This window comes from Ammospiza nelsoni, chromosome 18, assembly GCF_027579445.1.
Source record: "Ammospiza nelsoni isolate bAmmNel1 chromosome 18, bAmmNel1.pri, whole genome shotgun sequence".
In the NCBI taxonomy this organism is placed as follows: domain Eukaryota; kingdom Metazoa; phylum Chordata; class Aves; order Passeriformes; family Passerellidae; genus Ammospiza; species Ammospiza nelsoni.
The window spans coordinates 3294967-3317362 of record NC_080650.1 but is presented as its reverse complement, the minus strand read 5'-3'; the positions used below and the strand labels follow the sequence as shown (position 1 = coordinate 3317362).

General features: G+C 46.6%; 1 protein-coding gene across 1 annotated transcript; it reads left to right on the top strand.

Annotated features, from left to right (window-relative positions):
• Positions 1 to 1641: 1641 nt before the first annotated feature.
• On the top strand, positions 1642 to 22305 carry PPTC7 (protein phosphatase targeting COQ7). Its single transcript, XM_059484999.1, has 6 exons — positions 1642 to 2004; positions 10831 to 11010; positions 13662 to 13860; positions 15940 to 16063; positions 17655 to 17784; positions 19088 to 22305. Exons 1-6 carry the CDS (start codon positions 1803 to 1805, stop codon positions 19144 to 19146), a joined length of 894 nt encoding a protein of 297 aa, XP_059340982.1. The 5' UTR covers positions 1642 to 1802; the 3' UTR covers positions 19147 to 22305.
• Positions 22306 to 22396: the final 91 nt, after the last annotated feature.

Here is a 22396-nt window from a genome sequence, read left to right as displayed (position 1 = left end):
GAAGAGGAAGAATGAGACTCAAGGAAGGGAAGGAATGATTGTGTGGGGGAAGCTCTGCAAATATGAGCTTCCCTTTGCTGATAAAGGAGGGTGTGAGAGCAGACAAACAAGGTAGCTCCTCTCAGTGCCTCACACCCTGGCAGCAGCACTCCCTTATCTCCAGCACCTTGGCACATTGAGCTGTGCAGCCATTCCCTAACCCACCACTCTGGGCCTGGGCTGCTCCTCCTGTTCACCCCTTTCTCTCTGTTCTAACACGAGGATTTTTAATTTTTTTAAGTAAGTTTGGGTACAATTTCGGCTCTAGCTGGATAATTCTCACACTTTGCTCAAAGCCTTTAGCAGTGTAAGAGGGGCAGGAGCTCCCTTGTCTCTGACAAGGTGCTCAGGGACACAACACCTGCCTGTGATAATGAGGGTGCTTCAGCAGCGTTCTGTGGTGGGTGGTGGCACAGAGCTCTTCCTTTCACCGCAGGCAGCTCGTGGGGCAGGTTTCACACCTTCCCCTGCTGTATTTACACCTCCACTGTTTGTTGTCCCGGGTTATGGAAATGGCAGCAGCCTCTCGTGCCTGTACCCAGAGAATTAAACGAATTTGCAGAGCAACCTGCTGGGAACTTCCAAGAGGACAAACCCATTGTATGCACACCCACGAGCAGCAGAAAATGAGGAATTGGGTCTTTTTGGGTCTCTGCAGCATTGATGCCTTCAAGTCGTTGCTGTTGAAGGTGTCCAGCTGAGCGCTTTGTGTCACTCTCAGCTACAATCACCGTGCTTTTATGGGGTTGGAGCCATGACTGCACAACACACCCCTCTCGTGAGGCTTTTGTTTGGCATTTCACGTTCGTTAGCCAAAATGGATTAACCGCCAGCCTTGCACGGGTTTGCAGAGCTGGCGGTGTCCGCGGCCGCTCCGAGCCGGGCAGAACCGGGCGAGTCCCGCTCGGAACGAACCAAAGCCGGCCCCGCTCCGTGACTCACATAACCGTCCTCAGCAGGCACGGGGCACCGCCGGCCAGCGACTCCCCGCCAGTTATTCGGAGCACGCGAGACACGCGGGGCGTGGAGGGCAAGTATGTGGGTTATGCGCAGCCGCGCTGTGCCCGCTGTGAGAGCGTTCATTAATTGCGTTAATGGCGTTAATTGCGGCCGGGGCCCGGCGGGGGCGGGGGCGCGGACCCCGCTCGGCGCCGCGGGGGCTGCCGGGAGCCGCCCGCTGTTATTGTCCCGCAACATGCAAATGAGCCGGGGCGGAGAGCCAATGGGGGGCGGCCGCGCGCCGCTACCGCGCAGGCGCGCCGGGAGGCGGGGAGGGGGCGGGGCCGGCCGCGCGCCCCGCCCAGCGTCGGGGCCCTCACCTCACCTCAGCACGCGCGGCGAAGATGGCGGCGGCGGCGGGCGGCGGGGCGCGGGGGGCGGCGCGGGCGGCTCTGACCGGGCACCGCGGGCGGCGGGGAGCGAGCCCGGAGCGAGCCCGGAGCGAGCCCCGAGAGCTCCGCGGGCAGCGGGGAGCTGGCACGGCCCCCCTCGGGGGGCGGGGAGGGTGGCGCGGAAGGCGGGGGCGCTGCCGGCGAGCCCGGCCGTGAGGGGCAGCGTGAGGGGCGGCGCGGGCCGGTGAACCGCGGCCGCGGCCGGAGGGACGAGGCTCCGCGGCGGGCAGGGCTCGGAGCGGCGGCGGCGGCGCGGGCCCGCGGGCAGGGGAAGGAAGGCTGGCGCCCTGCGGCTGGCGCTCGGCGGGCAGGAGGCGGCTGCGCCGGTGGCTCCCCGCGTTCCTGGCGCTCGGCTGCTGGGCGCCCCACGCCATGTTCTCGGTGCTCTCCTACGGCAGGCTGGTGGCGCGGGCGGTCCTGGGCGGCCTGTCGCAGACGGACTCCCGCGACTACAGCCTGGTGACGGCCAGCTGTGGCTTCGGCAAAGATTTCCGCAAGGGCATCCTCAAGAAAGGCATGTGCTACGGGGATGACGCCTGTTTCGTGGCGCGGCACCGCACCGCCGATGTGCTGGGTAAGTGGCCGGGCCGGGGGCTGAGGCGGCTGCGCCCTCGCGGTGTGACCCCCCCTCCTTCCCGGAGCTGCACATGGCGAGCGCCTCGGCGCCGGGGCTCAGACAAAGGAGCCGCTGCTGCCTGTCAGTGTCACCGTGAGTTCGCTTTTTCAGCTTCCCAAGGAAGCTGTCGGGCTCTTTGTTGCAGCTCTGCCCGCCTTTGGCATGGGGGATTGTGTGTGCCGGGTGTCCGGGCCCAGCCTGGCGTCTCACCTGTGGGTGTCTGTAAGGCCTGGTGGCTCCAGAACTTAGAGAAACAGCTCCCAGTGCGTTTCGCTTTCTGTCTTTCTTTAAAACCCGAGCCCCATGTACATGCATTGCATTTAAACAGACAAGATCACTCGAACAGGCACTTCCTGATTTTAACGCGTGCAATGTCCTTGTCAAGTGAAAGGCAGAGTGACATTGAGACTGGAATCAAATGTCAAACTTCAGTTTCGTTGTTTGTTCTGGCCTGATTGCCCTCTCTGGTTTTGAATCACTGGCGAAATGAATCTTAAGGGTTCAAATTTTAGAAGAGTGAGTAATTATGGAGAATCGATAGAATCTTCAGACTATGAGCAACACTGCTTTTGACAGTGCTTTGACCTTTCTCCTGTGTACTCAAGGTTGAATTTGGCTCTGACACTCTGCACAAGTTAGTCGTGGTGTAACTACCAGAAGCAAATTTTTACCAAAACTTTGACACTTAAAAAAAAGCTTCCTCCTCCCTGCCCCTGTCCGTGTTTTTTTTTTTTTTTTTGTTTTGGTTTTCTTGTTTTTGTTTTTGCATTTGTGTATTTTAAACCGGTGGGTTTAAAATACCGGTGCCCTGTGCTGTCTCATGCTGTGGAAGTGGCTGGTGGCTCTGCAGTCTGGCGCTGTCGTTGTAACTTGGTTGCCATTTGCCAGAGCCCAGAGGTTTTCCTCAGGAAGCTGCAAGTTGGTGCTAGGTAACAGTTATTGCTGCTTGTTCTTAGAGAAGCTGTTACTGTAAGAGTAATGCCACAGCTCTCAAGGTGTGGAAGGTTGGTGGGTGCATTTCAGACACTCATCATCTTCTCTGTGGTGCCTCTTCCAGATAAACTTTTTGGGATTAGAATTAGCTGTTGGACACCCTTCCTTTAGCATGTGACTAACCCTGGCTGCCTTTAAAATTCATGCTAGACCAGCACTGATAAATAGCTGAGCAATTGCTGTTTGCCCTTAAGAGAAATGCAGGATCTCCTGTACTTTGAAGTGGACTCTTTGTGTGGGCAAGAGACAGATTTAGCCCTATTTGATGGTCTTTATGGGGTTTTGGCCATATTTGGTAATTACTGTATGTGGACCTACAGTTTGTCTTGTGTTCCTGCTGGAATCAACAGAGGGTTGCATTTCTAAGTTGGTCTTTGCATTAATTTTCATGACAACTTGGAAACAAACAGAATTGTAGCTCCACTTAAGGATCAAACAGCAGAGAGGGCAGCTGACCCAGGATGTCTTAAGTACCAAGAACCAAATAATTTAAACAGAAAGTCTGTTGATTTGTTTGATTTGGGGATTTCTCCCCTGCTAAAGCTATTTTTATGTCAGTTCTTTATTGCTTTTTTAAAACCCAAAGTCTCTGTACTTTCTGCAGAATGTTCAGGTGGGTTTTGATGCTTCTAGCTTGGTGCTCTTTCATCTTCATCTGTAGCTCCTAGGTTTACAGACATGGTGGTTTTCTCCAGTTTCTGCATCTCTGCTTTTTCATCCAGCCCTTTTGCACTGCTGCAGAGACACTTTCAGCACCACCAGAGTTTTCCTGCCCTCAATTCCTCTTATTCCCATCACAATTCTGAGGTTCCTCATTATTTTTTTTAAGCCCCTCCTAAATTTTGTGCTACCTCAGTACCAAACTCTGCACCTCAACCAAACTCCCTGAGCTGCACTGTTGGGTTCCAAACTTCATTTTTGGACATTTAGGGACGAGGCTGACGTGGTTTGAGGCAAAGTGAGCCCTTGCCACAGTAAATCCCAGGTGTGCCCCTTGGAGTGAGGAGTGTTCAGAGCCAAAGGCAGATGATGAATGTGCATTGCTGTGTGCCAGTGCCCTGTGCACAGCCTGCCCGTGTGGGATGGCTTGGGTGTGGTGGAGCAGTGAGGGAATACTCCCAGCCGCTTGGCATGAGTGCTTGGGGATTCATTTTCTTAGGTCAAACAAGAGTTGGCCTGGCAGTGTGTTTATAGCAGAATCAAAATGCTAAACACTTCTTTTGTTGTCAGTGTGCTGTGCAGTTCAAAGGCTGAATGTTGAGCAGTGTCTTTAGTCTGAGCTTGGTCCTTTCACAGTAAGATCAGCAGAAGGCTGATGAAGGTGCAGGTTCTTTTCAGTCCTCCCATAGTTGTTCAAGGCTCGACAAGGCCTGTTACTGGTGTGCTGGAATCCTCATTTTTGCTTTTATCTGGAGCATAATTGTCAATTTTGCATGTTTTCTTCCCATTCTGAGCACAGGCAGAAATGAGAGGCTCAGAACAGGAGTTTTTCCTTAGGGATCACCCTAAGGAAAGGAAATGGCTTTACTGCTAATGTTAATCTCCAGAGCTTTACAATCCAGCCTGTTTCCTTTCTCTGCTGCTTGTACAACGATGTGCTTTTCTGTGCATTCACTGCCAGTGTCTGGGGTGTTCAGATGCTCAGATATTGAAATCTCTCACAGAGATTTGGGAGCTGTTCTGTACTGCTTAATGTGTGATGCCTTTGGAACTTTTGAGGACAGAAATCCTGTTTTTTTCAGAGCTGAAAACCAAAACTGACACCTCTGTCTTTTCTCATTAGCATGCAAGTAGGATTTTTACTACATAGGAAACGAGCCAAATTTGAAAAATTAACCTAAACAATTTCAATAAATTATCAAAAGTAAGAGTTAAAGCCAAGGTTTTCACCTCTAGAAATGTTGAGGTGTCACATGTGGGTGATAATTTTTTTCCTTAATTTGGGGATCTGCCTTTCCTTGCTTGTTGTGGCCATATCAGGCTCCCGATGTCTTTGCTGTTTTTATGGATTTTCCGAGCTGTTGTGTGAGTCATTATTGAAACATTGCAGCAGCCAGTGCATCCCGTGACAGCATCACTTATACAATGTCTGTGCTGGGCACAGCTCTGCCTGTGGCCACTGGGACTTGACTCTTCCAAACTATTCCTGTCCCCTGGAGTAAGGAAAAACTGACTGGCTGCAGGAAACTGTGTGTTCACTGCAGAGTTAAAATTTGACAGTTGTTCTGTTTGCTGCACATCTTTGATTTTTAAAGTTTTTGGAGTGTCTGGGTGCTGCAGGGCAGCTGCTCTAAAGCGAAAGGAGCTGCACGTGGTTTGAAAATGTTATCAGCAGCCTGCATAGGAGGGAGGTAAAGCTGCAGAGTGACAAAGCCCTGGATTATTGGTAGTGCCATCAGGAAAAGTAAACTTCAGCACCTCAAAGGATTTGTGGGTGAAAGGTCGAGGTTGTTCTGGCAGCTGTAGAGGAGGGAGGGATCCTTCCTTGGAAGCCTGAAGGTCACAGAGGACTGTGTTAAGTGGTTGATTTGGTATCATACCTATTAAAGAGATTGCTGCCTTATCACAACTTATCACACTGAAGGAGCCGAGAGTCGCCCTCCTCCCTCGGAGTCACCTTTCACCCACTGCTGGGAGGGCTCAGGGAGCCTGGAGCAGAGCTCTGCACAGCTGCACACCAGTCTGAGCCTGCAACAGCTCACAGGAAATTTTCTGTTTAACCTGGGAGCATCAGTGCTGGATTTGTAGGGACACTGCAGACTGAGGGCCACCCCATGAGCAGTCACAGGCTGACTTTGTGTCAGCAGAGCTGCTCTGGAGCAGCATTGGATGTAACCTCTGAGAATGAAACTCATATCTGGTTATTCTTCTTTCCCTCAGCTTCTGCAAGGACATTGCACACAAGTACTGAGGTCAGAATTTCCAGTTGAACACTGGTTTTAACTGTAAATGTAATTGATGCTTTCTGATGGCAGCCAGTTTTCCATTCATACAGATCTTGGCCTGAAGGAAGAGCAGGTTTTATGAGAAATCAGAGGGAAATAAGCAAAGCTGAGCTCAGTGCAGGGGGTGAGGGTTCATCATCCCTGTGCATAGGAAGCATTGGAAAATCTGCTGCTCTTTGCTGTGGTTGGCAGGGATTGATTTCAGGGTCTGCCCCCAGCACCTGCCCTTCCTCAGCAGCTCCACAGCCCCTGAACACCTTGAGGTAGTTGTCACTAGGGGATTTTTTATAAAGCCTGCAGAAATAATTTATAGTTCAGTGTTCTCCTGCACTGAGTGAATTCTCAGGCTTCAATAGAATAGGGAGGAAATTTTCCTGGTAAAAATCTGCTTCATGAACAAGTATGCTGTAGTGGGAGGGGAAAACAGATAGAAGGAACTGCTGCTTTCTTCTGTGAGTTGATGCACAATTTAATGTCTCCAGTTCCCTGTTTCTCCTTCATCATTGCTCACTTTGCCTTTGCTTTTTGCTCCTTGTTGTCACTTACCCAGTTACTCTTCCAGAACCTTTCTATTTTCATGCAAGGGTAGTTTAAGTTTTACTGTACCAGTGTGAATAAGTAACCTTCCCTTCTGTAACTTGTTAGCAGTCACACACCATCTGTCCTCAGGGATTTGTATCTAACTGGGTTATTTCTTTGTCAAACCCTTGAGGGGGGCAGACACCCCTCAGCTCTACCAGATCCAGGGAAGCTGCTGAGGGTCACTGCTGGCTTTGGGCATTGAACTTGGTTTGGATGTAGAACCTGTCTAGGTGTGATTTACCCCACCACTGATAAGAAATCTTATCATTTTATCTCACTTCTGATGTTGACAAATACTAGGTGCTACATTTCAGATTCGTGTGGTGCAACTCATTGCACATTTTTTACCATTTGAGCCTCCATATTTGATGCAAAATTCAGTTATAAATATATCCTTTTGATGTTCTTTTAGCAGTGATTCATTGCTATTTCAGGTAAGGATCTCAAGAAATTGAAAGTTCAGTAGGATGTGCTGAGTGCCTTAGAAAGTGAATTGTGGTTGCATGCAAAGGCAGCTCCTGCTGACACACTTGTGCCTGCCTGCTGCTTTGTGTGATTTTTATTCTTGGCTGATGCAATATTTCAAAATGTCCAGCTCTCAAGAGGTTTTTGGGACAGGGTGGTGGTTTTGGACTCTGCCCATGGGCAGGTTAATTTGCCAGCTAACCAGAACTGCCCCTCATAACATTATTTATATTAAACAGGGCTTGATCAGTATCAGGGCTTTGTTATGAACTTCCAGGCTGTTTAGTTTATATTTGCTGGGAGCCAGGAGAACACCTGGGTCTCACTCACACCAGTGAGTGGTGAAAAGCAGATATTGCTGCTTTCAGCACTGCCTGGTTTGCCCTGGGCTTCTGCAGGGAGCTCCTGTGCTGGCAGGCAGAACAGCTTCACATTTGCATTTCAGCTGGAATCTTATCCCAGGTGCTTTTAGCATTTTGAAATCAGCTTTAACAAGTTTCACCACCAGCATCTTCCCTGGCTCAGTTTCAGTGCTGCAGCATCAGTCATTTGTGCTTTGTCCTGTAACTGCCTGACAGGTGTTTCTCTGAGAGAGATTTTGATATTCTGAGTCTTTGAGGAGCTGGAAAAAGACAAGTTTTGGATTGCAGCAAGTATTTTATCAGGCAGGCATATTTCTGTATTTTCCAGCACAAGGCAATGTAGTGGAGTGTTAACTCAGATTCTGAAAGATCTTTGTAATACAGTTAAAGACTTGAGAAGTATTTATTCTTTTGAAGTAATTTATTGTGAAATTTTCAATTGCTTTATTTACAGTGGTGGTTCATCTGGCTGCAGGCATTGCCCTGTCACGTGGATGCTTGTGTAATTTCTGCATGGGCTTGAACAAGGAATAGCCACAGAAATGTTCTTTGTATAAAATTTTCTCATTTACTGAATGGCATGAATGAAAAAAACTCTACACTGGTTTGTGTACAGTTCAGTTTCAGCAATTCTCAGCCATGCATTTTGTTTTAAATGTCCTGTGATTTCTGATTTTTAACATGGTTAATACTGGAACTCAATGGTTTATGGCTCAAAGGAAAGCCTCAGTGTTTGTTGGAAAGGTCATTATTTTGAATATATACCTTATTTTCTTCTTGGATGAAAGCAAAGGTATTATATATAAACAGAGCTTGGCATTATTCCTTGGGAGGGATCCTGCCAATAGCAACACCTTTGAATTTTCTTTTGCTGACAGAGGGAAAACCTGGTATTAATCAAGGCTGAGTTTTTAGTTTTTGCTATATCTGGAGTTTGAAACAGTTTCACTCCTTGTTTGCTGTGTACCAAATAGCACAAAGTTTACTTAAGCTTTATTCCTATTTATATTTCATCTTTTTCAGTAGCAGTTTACTCAAACTATTTCAAAGTCACATATTCCTTTCCCAGGTGAAGCTGCTCAGTTTACAGAGATTGCAGAACATGAGGCTGCTGGGTTTATTTTAAAACCACATTGAAGGTTGGACAGGATGATTTAAAGGTCTTGCCCCAACCCTTTCTAAAGCCCAACCTTTTCCAGCTGGGGCAAGGCCAAGAAATAGAGTTGGTGTCTGCTGGGGGGTGTGGAGGTGCCCCAGGAAGGAGCCCCAGGGCAGGGTTGTGTCTGTGTGGGGTGGGCTGGGGAGGCAGCAGAGCTGTGCTGTGCTGTGCTGTGCTGTGCTGTGCTGTGCTGTGCTGTGGGGTCAGACCCTCTCTCCTCTCAGCTGTGGTGCCAGGCACAGCCAGAGGAGCTGTGGGGGATGCAGAGGGTGATGGCTTTGGGAGGCACTGGCAGAACCTACTTAAAGCTGTTTATAGAAAGCAGACAGGAAGGCAGACAGACAAAGGCAGTGCCTGGCTCAGCAGAGGGTATGAAGGTGCTGCCATGATTGTGGATTCACATTTCCTGCCTGGAGTAGGAGATGAACAAAGAAAGGCAGATGGTGTGCTCGTTTTTCCTTTAAAAATGGAATGGGTTTTGATGATTGACCTTCTCAGGTGCTTGCTGTGGTGGCTTTCTGGTGCTCTGTGCTAAAGCTGCAGTGTTTGTGTGTCAGGGTTTCCCAACTCTGATCTGAAAGGATTTTCTGGATTGCTTGAGGGAACTCTGTAACTTCTGCTGAGCTTTCTCTGCAAGCCTTGGGAGCCAAGAGCTTTGGGCAGCATTTGTCAAACATCTTTTCATTGCATTAACCCTGTTGGGAGGGAAGCAGTGCAGAAATACATCTGGACTCTCTTCATTTTAAAAGGCAGGAAAACAAATGTTTATCTGGTAACTTCACCTGAAGCTCCATCATTTAACCTGAATTTCTGTTTCGTGTTCCAGCTCTAGAACCTTTCCTTTATGATCTCTTGTTCTAGCCTTGTCTGTGTGGCAGCAGAAAGCAAAGAGTTAATCCAGTATTAACCTGAGGTGGTGAGACCTGTAGGGAGAGGATTAATCTGTTCTTGAGGAGTAGAAAAGTCATTTCTGGGAATGCTGGGTGCTTTTACATGAGCTTCCTCCCAGGGACTGCTCAAAGAGGTGAGTGCAGGGATCTGCATTCCTGTAACATTCTTCTGAGGAGGCACAGGGACAAAGCAGGTGTCCGAAAGGTTGTGCACTATTTTAGGGAGAAATCTGATTAATGTTGATGGGCTGTTCAGAGTCTGGCCACAACCTCCTGGCAGATTACAGTTCACGCCAAGGTCGGCTCTAAACCTTCCAGCTCAGTTTCAGCCGTGTCCCGTGTGAAGGGCACTGGGAGATGAGGAAATTGGCTTTTGTCTTCTCACTCACATTTTCATGCCTTTGATCATAGTGGAGTTTTTTCCTGAGGAGACTGTCCTTCAGCACAGTCTGAGCATGAAATTCACTTTTTGTGCTTTTATCATGAACATATTTCAGCTTTACTATGTTTTGAAAATTTCTGTTTTAAATGGTTGGTCCCCTGCTGAGGATCAAAAAGATTTTGGGAAAAATTTCCACATAGTAGCATTCTAATCTCAAATAATACCTTCAGCAGCGTTTTGCTTTTATCATTTAGGCAATTGGAAGAAGTTCAAAGTTCTTGAACCAAATGAGCAGCAGAAAATGTGTGCTGCTCACCTCCCTGTGATCACCCCCTTTCCATGACCACAGTCACTGTTTTCCCTGTTGCTTAGAAGCTTCCCAGGCTTTGGCAGAATTGGTCTAATTTTCTGATATCCAGGTTGTTTTGAATAACTGGAAATTCTCTGGATCACAGTCAGTTTTCATTCTCTTGCTTGGCTGAAGCTGTAGGCAACAAACTCTACTTGAAAGGGGTAGGTCCCAGCATTGTGTTGGTTACATGGATTTTAGAAAACACTTGTAAAATGGAGATTTATTTTCTACAGAAATTGAGAACACCAAATAGAAATCATTGTCCGTCATATGAGGAGGTTGTCTGAGAAAAAACTGTGCTGCTGAATAGCAGGAAGAGTTTCTGTGTCATTCTGTACTAGCTAAAATGTTGACCTTCACTTTTGAAGCGAATAATGGACTGATGAGAGGTTAATGGGATTGAATCCCCATCTTCCTCATTCTCAGCATTAGACTTCTGCCTTCCTCTCAGCAGTTCAGATTATATTTGGAGATTTGTTGGGGAGCTCATATCAGAAGTTACCTTCAAAATACTCAGAAATTTATAATGTTTTCCAGGCAGGTGCCATGTCCTACATTTTAGTCACTAAATATCATGAGTGATGCAAATAATGAACCCCCTTGTTTTGGAAAGCATTTGTGTGGAGGTAACTGTGGTTTTGTGTTTCCTTGCAGGGGTGGCAGATGGTGTTGGTGGCTGGAGAGACTACGGGGTGGACCCTTCTCAGTTCTCAGGGACTCTGATGCGGACGTGTGAGCGTTTGGTGAAGGAAGGACGGTTTGTTCCGAGCAATCCTGTTGGAATTCTCACTGCAGGCTATTGTGAGCTGCTGCAGAACAAAGTCCCTTTGCTTGGTAAGACACCAAAAAGATGTCACTGCAGTCAGGGTTGTGTGTTACACATGGGCTTTCTGGAGGATGCTTGGATCTCTTGTCATTGTCTGCAGCAAATCTGCAGAGTTAACTTCTCTTCATTAACTGAAGGCATAGCAATGCAGTCGCCTTGGTGGCACCCTTATTTTCTCTAAAACTGTTTTAATGAATTTAGTAATGCAGGGAGTGTTGATGTGTGTGTATTTATATATAAAATAAAAGGCTTTCTGTGGGAAGGGTGAATTCACCAGAGTTTGCAGAGCGAGTTCTGCAGTGGAACACACTGCACATGTACTCACTCTGTATTTTATATGTATAAATAACTGTTCTCTGCTGAAAACTCTTTGTGGTACTGGCTGCAGCTTTCTGCTTCAGCTATGCAAGGAGAAATATTTTCTGAGCATAATTGGATGTAGTTCTGCTCATTTCTGGCCTTACTCTGCTCCTGTTGCCTTTTATGTCCAGTGGACTCAACCCCAGTTGCTTGACTTGGGTAGTTGATATCATACAATCTCTGGTAGCATTATTTTTATAAACTTTGTGGGGGGATTCATTACAGATCTTTCTGAAAGCCAGCTGAAGCAGATGCCTCACATACTCTGTGTCAGCATTGATGGGACACAGGGCATTCAGCAGCCTGGGGACTGGGAGCAGATAGAGGGGCCACCCTCAGCCTCAGCTGGCAGCTCTGCCAGGGGGACACTTCCCTAAAGGACATGAGACCTCCTCTGCTCCAAGAAAGTGTTTGCCCTGCACAAAGTGTGCACAGCTCACCTGACCTTAAGCTGCTGTGCCAGAGCAGTGCTGTGTGAGCTATATTTAACTGTCTGCTGAGCTGGGAGCAGATGTTCTGGCATTATACCCCTAAAGAATAGGTTGGAACCTCAGGAGTGACCTTAAGTGTCACAGAAATAGCAGAGGTCAGTAATTACATTAGGGTTTGGGGTGTTGAATGGTGCTTGTTTGTGCAAAGCAGGTGTAGCTGTAAGTGAGCTCCAAAGTGGGGCACTGGCAGGAGCTCTCCCTGTGCCTTTGGAGGCTGGGCCTGACCTTTGCAGTGCTGAAAAGCAGCGTGTGCTGAGTCACAAGATCTGAATTCCACACATGGCCTCCTGGTTACACTCTGCTAATAGAGTTAGAATTTGAAACTAATGATCCTTAGTGTTTCTCCTTTAACTGAGAACAGTATTTTTAGAAGGAGGAATAAAACCCTGGAATTACCACAGCAATGAGCATTTAGAGTTTATTTAAAATAAAGGGACAGGAGAAAACTTCATTAAGGAGGATTCATTGGGCAATAACTTCTCCTTGCTGTTGTGTTTTAATCCTGGATGCTTGGTTCATCAGGATTGAATGCAGCAAATAATGTAAAATAAAACTGAAATGGGAGGAAACTGTGCCATTTATTTAATCACTCTTGTGTTGCAGCACAGTTTTGGACACTGTCACATGGAAAATCAGATTTTTTTCCAGAGATCCTGCTTTGACTTAACATTTATTAAGGACAGGGAAGGTGCTCTGTGCTCACTGGAGAGCAGATTCAGGGCAAGTGCATCGCAGGGAACTCTGTGTATTAGCCAGGGAATTGTCTGGAACAGGCAATGCCTGGAGCCAGCTGGACTTGTGCACTAGCAAGCCTGATCCTGAGCTCTGCTCACTGCAAGCCTGTGGTCTGTCCAGCATGGAGCTGTGCTTGGAAAACCCTGCTGGAGGAACATGAGGGCCGGAGGTGAAGAGTTCATGAGCTGGTGATAGAGCTACAGCACTTCTGCCCCATATTTCCCCCTCTTGGGGACTGAAAGGTCTTTTGGTGGCTGTGCTGTCCTGTCCTGTTTGCAGAATGAAGGACTTTGGGTTTCTTTGCAATACAGCATTTTTGTGGCTTGCAACCAAGCACAGCTGCTTCCCAGTGAATGAATGGAGAATTCCTCAGTGCCCTCAGGCATGGCTGGGATAGTTCCAAGCACAATTGACATCATTTTTCTGCTATTACTTTAATTTGGGATTTTATTTGTCTCTGAAACATTTGTTTTCTTAAACTTGTAGGGTTGGTGTGCTGAAGATGGACAGGATTATTATTTTTAAACCTGAAGCAAGCTCTGCAGAGCCAGGCTGGGAGGAAAGGCGTTTCATGTTCTGAGCAGAGAAATGCAGCAGGGCCTAATACTTAATTGCAAACAGTTCTTTACTTGGTGTGGTTTATTTACAGCTGAGTGAAACTGTGTGGAGAGCTCCTAGCATTGTATGGATGCTACTAGAATTCTGTTATCTCCATGATTTTGGAATTTCAGTATTTTATGTGAGTTCTGTAAATCCGGTCCTATAGCAGAATGTGCTGACACATGTTGGGATGGAAAACTGTAAATAAAGCCAAACAAAACCAGGTATTTGTCAGCATTATGTGTTTACCAAAATCAAAGCAGGAAGAGTAAATTCTACACAAAAATCATAGTTTGTATTGCAAAGATTTCTAGCATTTTGCTGGTTTTATTTTATATTAATTCTGCTATTGTTGAGTATTTCCATTTCTCTGCCTTTTAAGCTTTGATGAATGTTGTAATAATTGAACTGTTGGTCAGATCAGAGATAGAACAAGCAGTTTCTGTGGGCTGACTGCAGTGCTGTGTTTGCAGGGAGCAGCACAGCTTGTATAGTAGTGCTGGACAGGTCAAGTCATCGTTTACACACGGCCAACTTGGGAGATTCTGGGTTCCTGGTGGTCAGAGGGGGAGAGGTCGTCCATCGCTCCGACGAGCAGCAGCATTACTTCAACACTCCCTTCCAGCTGTCCATAGCTCCACCAGAGGCAGAAGGAGTTGTCTTGAGTGACAGGTAAGGGGGAAGAGGAATTTTAATTTTTAATCTGTGCAAAAAGCTGCAGTTTTGCTGCCGTGGGGCTCTTCTGTACCTCATAGGATATAAACACTTACCCAGTCAGGTCCTGCAGCTGCCCCCCTCCCTCTCTGGGTACCATGAACATTTCTCACCTTGTACTTAACTTTGTACCTCTTGCACACTCTGGATTTATTGCTCTGTTCATGGTGCCTTATTCCCACAGCCATGGGCTTGTTCTGATCCATGGGAAGATGTCACCCACTAGAGCTGTAGTGTGGGCAAGGCTGGGTTCCCCAGCAGACCTTTGTTCCAATCCCTGCCCGTGCTCCCTGGGGACTGTTTGGAGTAGCTAATTTAGATATCTTGGCACTGAGGTTGCAAGTACTTGAAGAATAGAGCAGAGGGACATGTGACTGTAACTTGTGTTTCCAACTTGCTGTTTCCAGCAGCATATTGTATTTGACCAAAACCAGCAAAAAAACTGTTTGGCAGAACACCAAGCTGGGAATGAGAGTATGAGGAAAGGACAATCTGTTCACAGAAATGAGTTGTTTCAAAGGCAGGCTTGTTCTTGTGTCTTCCCTTAGGAATGTCAGGCTGATCCATCCTGACTTTGTGAATGCAATATGAAAGAAACTCAAAAATAAACAGCTTTCAAATATGTGTTAAAATTCAGCTTTCAAAATGTCTCAGTAATTAAAGTGAGATCCTCATCTGAGCATGGGGAGGTGGTAACAGGATCCTCAAAGAATGGCCATGGAATAAAGGGAATGCAGCAGGCAGCTGAAGTGTTGGACTCAACCTGCTTGAGTCTTTTCCAACCTAAATGATTCTATGCAGTCTCAGGGCTGATGCAGTAAAAGTTGAGACTTTAATCCAAGGTAGCTGTTTCTGAAAGTGTTGGTTAAGCTGTTGAAACTCCTGACTGACCATTCTTGTGTGTGGTTTAATTTCTTCATCCTGCAACTGCTGAGAGGAAGCCAGGGTAGGACTCTGAAATTAGAACCCTTCAGTAATCCAAGCTCTTTGTTAGACTAAAATTAAATGATCCCTTGAAATTTCAGAGCTGTAAAAAAATCTTTCATTTTTCTGAGATTCTCAGTCATCCATAGGAAGGCGATAAAAACAAAAAGCAGAAGGATAATTGATAATGTCCAGTGGAAGTCAGGGAAGCCAAGTAATCTGAGTCATGCAGTAATAAGGAAAGCACAAGATAAATGTGCTCCCACACTGGAGCTCTGAATCATGATTACAGCTTTCTGCTGGTTCCTGCTCTGCTCCTGACGTTAATTAGTACTCATGCTCCTTGGTGAAACGCTGCTCCTGCCCTTTTCTGTTTGCTGGCCCAGTTCAGTGATGAATTTGGCTATATATGGGCACAGGCAGGCAATCTTAACTCCATCAGCCTCCCTGAAGCTGCACATCAGTTGAGCAAAGAGCTCCTCTGTGTTTTGGCAGAGCCCAGTGGCCTGGGATGCAGCAATTCCTCCTTTTTACAGAGCCCTGAAGAGTCTTTAAAAATGAAAGGTTTGTTGTTAGGTTGCTTCCGAGAATCAGATTTTGCAGCAGTGTTCATGCCCAAACTGGGTGTTTTCTGCTCTTGGTGTTGTGTAATGTGTTAGACACAAGCATTCCAAAAGCCTCTGGTCTCCTGGTAGTGATTTCCAGCCATGTTTCATATTCCATTGAATTAGAAAGTGATTCAGAATCCTGAAGTGTTTGGGCCAGGCCTGTTATGAATTGTTCTTTCAAGTATCACTCTCTGACATCTTCTAGATGAGCAGAAGGGACCCTGAGCTGCCATTCTGCTTACTGGTTTCCTTGGAGACACACTCCTGAAGCAGACTAGTTTGCAGGATTGTTCATGTGGGAATTTAAAGTGCAAATCCTGGGTGTGGGAGCTGTTTGCAGTCCCAGGGCTGTGGTGGGGCTTTCCTGACAGCCCTTGCTGCTGCTAAAGCCCCACAGGGAGGGATTATCCCTTCCCCAGAGAGCAGTGCAGGGCTGTGGGTGTGCTGTTGGAGGGTGTGTGGTGTCTGTGAGGGCTGCAGTGCTTTAACCTCTGTCCATCCCCAGCCCTGAGGCTGCTGACAGCACCTCCTTCGATGTCCAGCTTGGGGACATCATCCTGACTGCCACAGATGGGCTGTTTGACAACATGCCTGACTACATGATCCTGCAGGAGTTGAAAAAGCTGAAGGTGAGTGTGTGTGTGTGTGTTCTCAAACTCTCACACATTTTGTGCTGGCTGAACGTTTACAGTTCCTTCCTTTACTTCTGAGAGCTGAAACCTTTGTGTTGTATAAAAACCCCTCCACAAAGCTCAGTATCCTGAAAAGGCTTTTCAGGTGATATCCATGTGAGCAGTGCAAGGGACGTTGAGCCCAGAGGGATTTCTCTTGGATCTGCATCCAGGCTGAATCCAGAAGCAGCAGCTTGGGCATAAATTCCCAAATAACAGCTGGATCCATGGCAGTGACTGCTGGGGAAGGGAAGGGAAGGGGGAGAGAGCAGGGGCTGCCTTTGGCACACACTGCACCTGCAGGTTGGAGAGGATACACAGGAAAACACAGAGGCCTCTCCTGGGTTACTTGAGGGTGAGATGACACCTAAAATAACTTTCAGCTTCTCTAAGCAGTAATTCTGACGTAGCATGGGCTGTGTGAAGTGTGGGTTGCACATGCAGTGAAAATCTTCAGTCTAATCTTCTGTAAAAAAAAAATCCTGTCAACTTTTCCACATTAGTGACCACAAATGTTCTTTTTGAATAGTAAGAATACATTAAAATATTTTGGCTGAGAATATTTGGCTTCAGGCTATTTACTTAGAGAAAGGAAAGTACACTTAAGGAGATATCAATATGTATAAACTCCTTGAGGAAACTATTTGCTGTGAAATGCAAATAAGAGCATTACAGCGTGGTGTCAGGAGAACTTGGCCTCCTCTTATCCTGCAGCTCCCAGGTCCCTAATGTGTCACTGGGGCTGCAGCCACCCCACAGCCTTGTCTGTGCAGAGTTTGGCTGTCCTGGCTGGCCCCTGGAGTGGGAATTCCCTTGTGGAAGAAAGCTGAGCTCCACCTTTTGGTGTGTTTGGGAAAGGCACTGGCGTTCCCCAAGAGGTTCAGCCAAAAGTTAATCACATAAATGCCTGCTAATTCCCAAACCTGCGGGGAAGGCTCTTGAAATGACAAGGCATTTAAAAATGGTTACAGACAAAAAGAGCAGTGCTTGTCTGTCATGTTGGCTGCAGTGAGAAAAGCCTGGGAGGAAGGCAGCAGAATTACTGACACAGGAAATAAAAAGTCCTTAAAATGCAGCCTGGAAAAAGTGTGTGTGCTCTCAGTGCATTTTTCTCATCTGAATTTAAAGTGCCCCTTCTCCCCAAGGGTGCTCCTGTCAGGTGGGGTGAGAGAGCCAGAGGTGCAGGGCTTGCACTCAGGATAAAAGAAATTCTTCACCTGAGCCTGCCTGGGAGGGAGGGAAGGTCCTTGCAGGGTGCCTGCAGGGACAGCTGCCAAATGCCCTGTTCCCTTCAGGTGACACAGTTTAGTCTGTTTTGAGTATTATTCTTCTAAGCTTCTAAATTCTGGAAATCCTCCAAACCCAAGCCTTGAGCTGCTGGTGGGGATTTGAAGTCTGGCTGTCCCTTGTGAAGATCCACAGCTGTAACCCAATTTACAAAGCCTAAAGAATGGGCAAGGCTCTGTTTGCAAGGGAAGGTCAGATCAGCACAAAAACTTCTGTAGGCTTCTGTACAAGCATAAACTCTTTTTTTCCCCCATGAATTTAGAACTCCAACTACGAGAGCATCCAGCAGACTGCACGGAGCATTGCTGAGCAAGCCCACGAGCTGGCCTACGACCCCACGTACATGTCCCCCTTTGCACAGTTTGCCTGTGACAATGGATTGAATGTCAGAGGTGAGAGCTTCTCCTCCCACTGCTGTCCTGGAGAGATCTTTAGCAAAGCGAAGTTCTGCTGTTCAGAATCCTGTAGGAAAACAGAACAGTGGGAATGAGGTTGGCAGAGGAGCACCAGGCTCGTGTGGGGTTTGGCAAAGCCGCCAGGGCTGCACAGGCCATCCTGGGCTGGCAGAGCAGGAGCCTCCTGTGGGGAAGCAGCTGGGACACAGAGAACACAGCACCCTGATTGGTTTGGTTTTACTGTGATTGTGCATTCCTGCCCCAGGAATCCCGCCTGAGATGAGCTCTCCAGTTCTCCTGTTCATGACTTGGTGTGTGGGTGGTGTTGTGTGAGGGCAGTTTTTTTGTTTTGGGTTTTTTTAAGGTCTCTTCTTACTGCTGTGTTTCAGCTGTTTTCTGCCCACTCTTGGGTACATTTGAGATTGGTTTTTTGGTTGAAATTTGCAACCCTTGCATAATTGGCACCCCCACAGTGATCTCTCTGGTTCTACTTCTGTGTTTTAGAAAGGTACTGGCAAAACAGCTGGCAGAGCTCAGAGCCCAAGCAAACATGTTTCTTCTAACAATTTTTTACTTTTATATAAATAAATTAAATTCTGCCAATAAAGTTGTTCTCATCTCTGTATCAGAAGGGCAGGATTTCCTACAAGAACCTTAATCCCCTTTCCTCAGGTATCAGCTGTCACACCTGGGCTCTGTGTTGCTCAGTCACTCAGTAGTGAGGCTGCAGATCTCCAGAGTCCAAGGGATTGGTTTGACTTCCCACATGACAAAACCTCTCTTCTGGGCCATTTCTCCAGGATTTGAGTGTGTTGCTCTGGCTGTTAGAGGATTGAAAAATAACTATTGAAAATGTTAAGTAGCTTTTAGGAAGAGCTGAGGTAATGCAGTGCTGGAGAAGATGCTAAAGAGGTGTTTGATTTACAATGGAAATTCCTGAGGAGATCTGATTTCACGGCAGTTTACATGTAACAAAGCAGTGTCAGGTGTTTTGTGCATTTATTAAAGAGTCTGCTGGAAACAGGCTTTGAGCTCTGCCAGCTACCAGCAATGTTTGAGGTTCTGACCTCCTTTTCATAGTTTGATCTCACTGGAGTTTAAAAGCAGAGTGGTTTTGTTAAATGTCACTGCGCCCCTCGGTTTGGAAAGGAGGTAGGGAAGGCAGAGCTTGCATCTGCTCAAACCAGGTTTTGGACACTTAAACCAGTTTTAAAAGAGCTTTCCTTGGGGAATGTCACAGATCAGCAGCAGACACCCCGCTGTGGTTTGATGCAATAAGAGGGTTTTGCTTCCATTGCAGGGGGGAAACCAGACGACATCACCGTCCTTCTGTCCATCGTGGCCGAGTACACAGACTGAGGTGCTGCTGCTGCCCGAGCTCCCCGGGCCGGTTTCCTGCGGGCAGGATTGTTCCTTCTTCCTCCCCAGCTGCTCCTGAGCCCGGAGCCTGGCCCCACATGCAGCTGAGGCCCTTGCTAAGAACCACTCGTAGTCCACTGGTCTTGGTCTGCCAGCAAGAGATAAAGAAGCTCAAGGCTTGGAGCTTGTCTTTGAGAGCTTAGTCCTTGTGTGGAACAGGGAGGATCCATCCCACAGCGTTGCTGCGTTGGAGATGTGACTTTCCAAGGAGTGGGATTGGTTGGGCACCTTTCACACTAGCTCAGTAGGTAATGCCTCTGCACGAGGGCACATTACTCTCTTTCCTAGGAACGTTCTCTGTTGTTGAGGGTGTGTTACAGACCCAGTTCCATAAAGCATTGTCTTGTTCCAGTGATAGCCGAGGTTTCGTGTTTCTGAGCTCCGGTTTTCAGGAGATTTATAACTGCTGTAAACATTCTGCTCTTGCCATCCATGGTGTCAGCCTTAGGAGCCTTTTCTAGTACGAGATTTCAAACAAACCTAGTTCAAGTTATATGGATGCAAATGTGTTTTGTGATTTCAGGTGCTTAACTGTGATCTTAAAAGTTCTGCAGATCATTCGTCCATAATGGGCCTGGTTCTGGATGTTTTGGCTGTGGATAATTATTATTTTTTTTAAACAAAACTTCTAGCTCAGTCTCAAACAGCCGAGCTGGCCACAGTTGAGGTCTTTCAGCATTTGAACCCATCTCAGCGTGGGATGATGGTAAATGCTACGGTGGGAGGTTGCACAAAACAGCTCAGCCTCAACTCCGAGCGTCTTCACTTTGGGTAGATGATTCTGTTGTTGATATCAAACATAATTTGTGTTAATAATTGCCACTTCTCGCTTGTAGAACAGAATATGCTGCACCAGTTTAAGTCCAGTTGATCCTTTCTGACTCCAACAGGCACCTCCTTGCTTCTGCTGCGGCAGCGGCAGCGAGTACGAAAATGGAAACTTAATGAATAATCAGCAAAGCCTACATTTCATTTGAACTAAAGTTTAGGGGTTTCAATGATCCTTAATGATGTTTACAGTTATCTAACAGCCACTTTGCAATATGACATTTCCTTTTCAATGACAGTAGCTCACGTTTGTCCCCCCTTTTCCAGCCAGCTTTCCTTTTCCTTTCCTGAGGCTCATATGAAAGCTGAGAGCTGTAAAGATATATATATTTTTGGTCAGTTTTTCATTAACTTTTTTGCTGGTAGAGAAGTATGTAGAAATAAATTAAAGCCATGTTTTTATATATAAAAAGTCGGGTAATGTTGCTGTTTAGGTGAGTGCAGTTAAACTTGGTCAGTAAGGAATCTTGCCTGCTCTCAAGAGGAGATTTTTACTACCTGGTTTATTGTATTAAAACTGTTTAAGTTTGAGGTTACCTCAACTTGTTTAAAGAATTTTTGTGGACTTGTACTGTATATTTGCGTAACTATGTCAAGCTTTTATTTAAGGTCATTTAACATGTACCATGTACATGTCATTTTACTATATTTCAGTGCATCATGCTTGTAACAGGCATTTCATTTATAATAAGTGATTAATTTGGGAGCTCTTCAGTAATTTATCTGCTATTCCTCAATTGGCATAATGTTAGATATCTACTTTAAATCACCTTGTAATTACTCGTCAAAATGCCTTAACTACCCTAACTTGACCAAAATAGGATTTTGGTGAGGGTATGGGGAGGATTATATTAATGAAGAAAAATTAATTAGTTTTGCGACACACGAACAGTGAGTGGTGGAGAACTTTGCACAACCTGTCAGTCCTTGTTGTTTTTAACCTGAACAAGCTGTCTCTGGCTGTCTTGGAGGAATGTATTCACCTGCAGAACAGGGCTTTGTTTCTCGTTTGGGAGGGGCCTTTCTCTCCCACTCTGGCTGTCTTTACATTTATCCAGTATTTACTGCACGCTTCTGGATTAGAGCAGATTTGATCAATTCTTCTTTTCCTTTGCCCCCTGGCCCCGGGCTGTTCTCTGCTCTCAGCACAGTCCCCAGCCCTCCCTTTCCCCTTCCCGGCTTTCCAGAGCTTTCCCTGGGGACGTGTGTGGGGCAGAGGGTCTGGAATCCCCCAATTCCTCCCTGTCTGTGTCCGTTTGCCTCATATCACACCATGACCTGTTGGGTTTTTTTAAATAAAGAACAAATTTGGGTTTTGATTTACAAATCATGAGTTTTTCCCTCACCGGGCACACCAAAGACCAGTAAAGCTTTTAGCTTTTCCATCTGTTTATAAAGCAATACTGTATTATAAAGAATTGATATTTTTATCACATGCTTGATTGTTTTGGGTTTTTTTTAAGACGTGCACTCTGAACATATCAAACCTGATTTTTTCCTATGAACTTAATGCTGTCTGCGCACAACTGATCTTTGGAGAAGGAAAGGACAGGGCCCATCCTATCAAAAATAATTCCCAGCGATGCATGAAGCAGGAACACGTGCTAGGGTTAGGTCAGTGGGAATGTTCACGAGAGGAATGTACAGGAGAGGTGTTTGCTGAGCCTTGGAGCTGCTGCAGAGGGGTGTGGTTTGTGTTGGGAGCAGGGGCCTGGAGGAACAGGAGGAACCCAGGATCAGTGGGTATTTAATCCCCCAGGAACCCGGGATCGCTGTTGGGTGGGACAGGGTGGAATGTGGTGAATTGGAGAAGCTCTGTGGGTTTTGCTGTTTTCCTGGCTATCTTTGGGAGAGCTGCCACATACAGTCCTAAATGTCCTCGTCAGGCTGAAAACAAAACCAAACCAAAAACCAGATTTGGGACCAGGCAGTTACAAGTGAGTCAAGAAGGGAGGGGTGATGATCTGGCAGGGATGGGAGGATTTGGTGATGGAATTTCCATCCTTTCTCCAGGGGAGGAGCAGCTGCTGTGTGGAGAACCCGACTGTATGCAGTAGTTTCTGACAAAGATAGCTGAAACAATGAAGCAAATCTGAGTCTGTATCTGAGGATGCTTTTCTGTTGCTGTTAAAATGAGACTATCATCTATGCTTACCCAAGAGGCAATTATGTGAATTTCATGTCTGAGGTATAACTTATGCAGGAATAGTTCTGTAAATACATTTAAATAAATTGTAAAGATATTTAATAAATATAGTATTTATACTAAAATGTGCTTTTTAAAGTCAAGTTGCCTGCAAACCCTCTGTTTGTCGATGTGGGGATGTGGTTGGTGGCACAGAGGCACAGCCAGGCCGGGGGG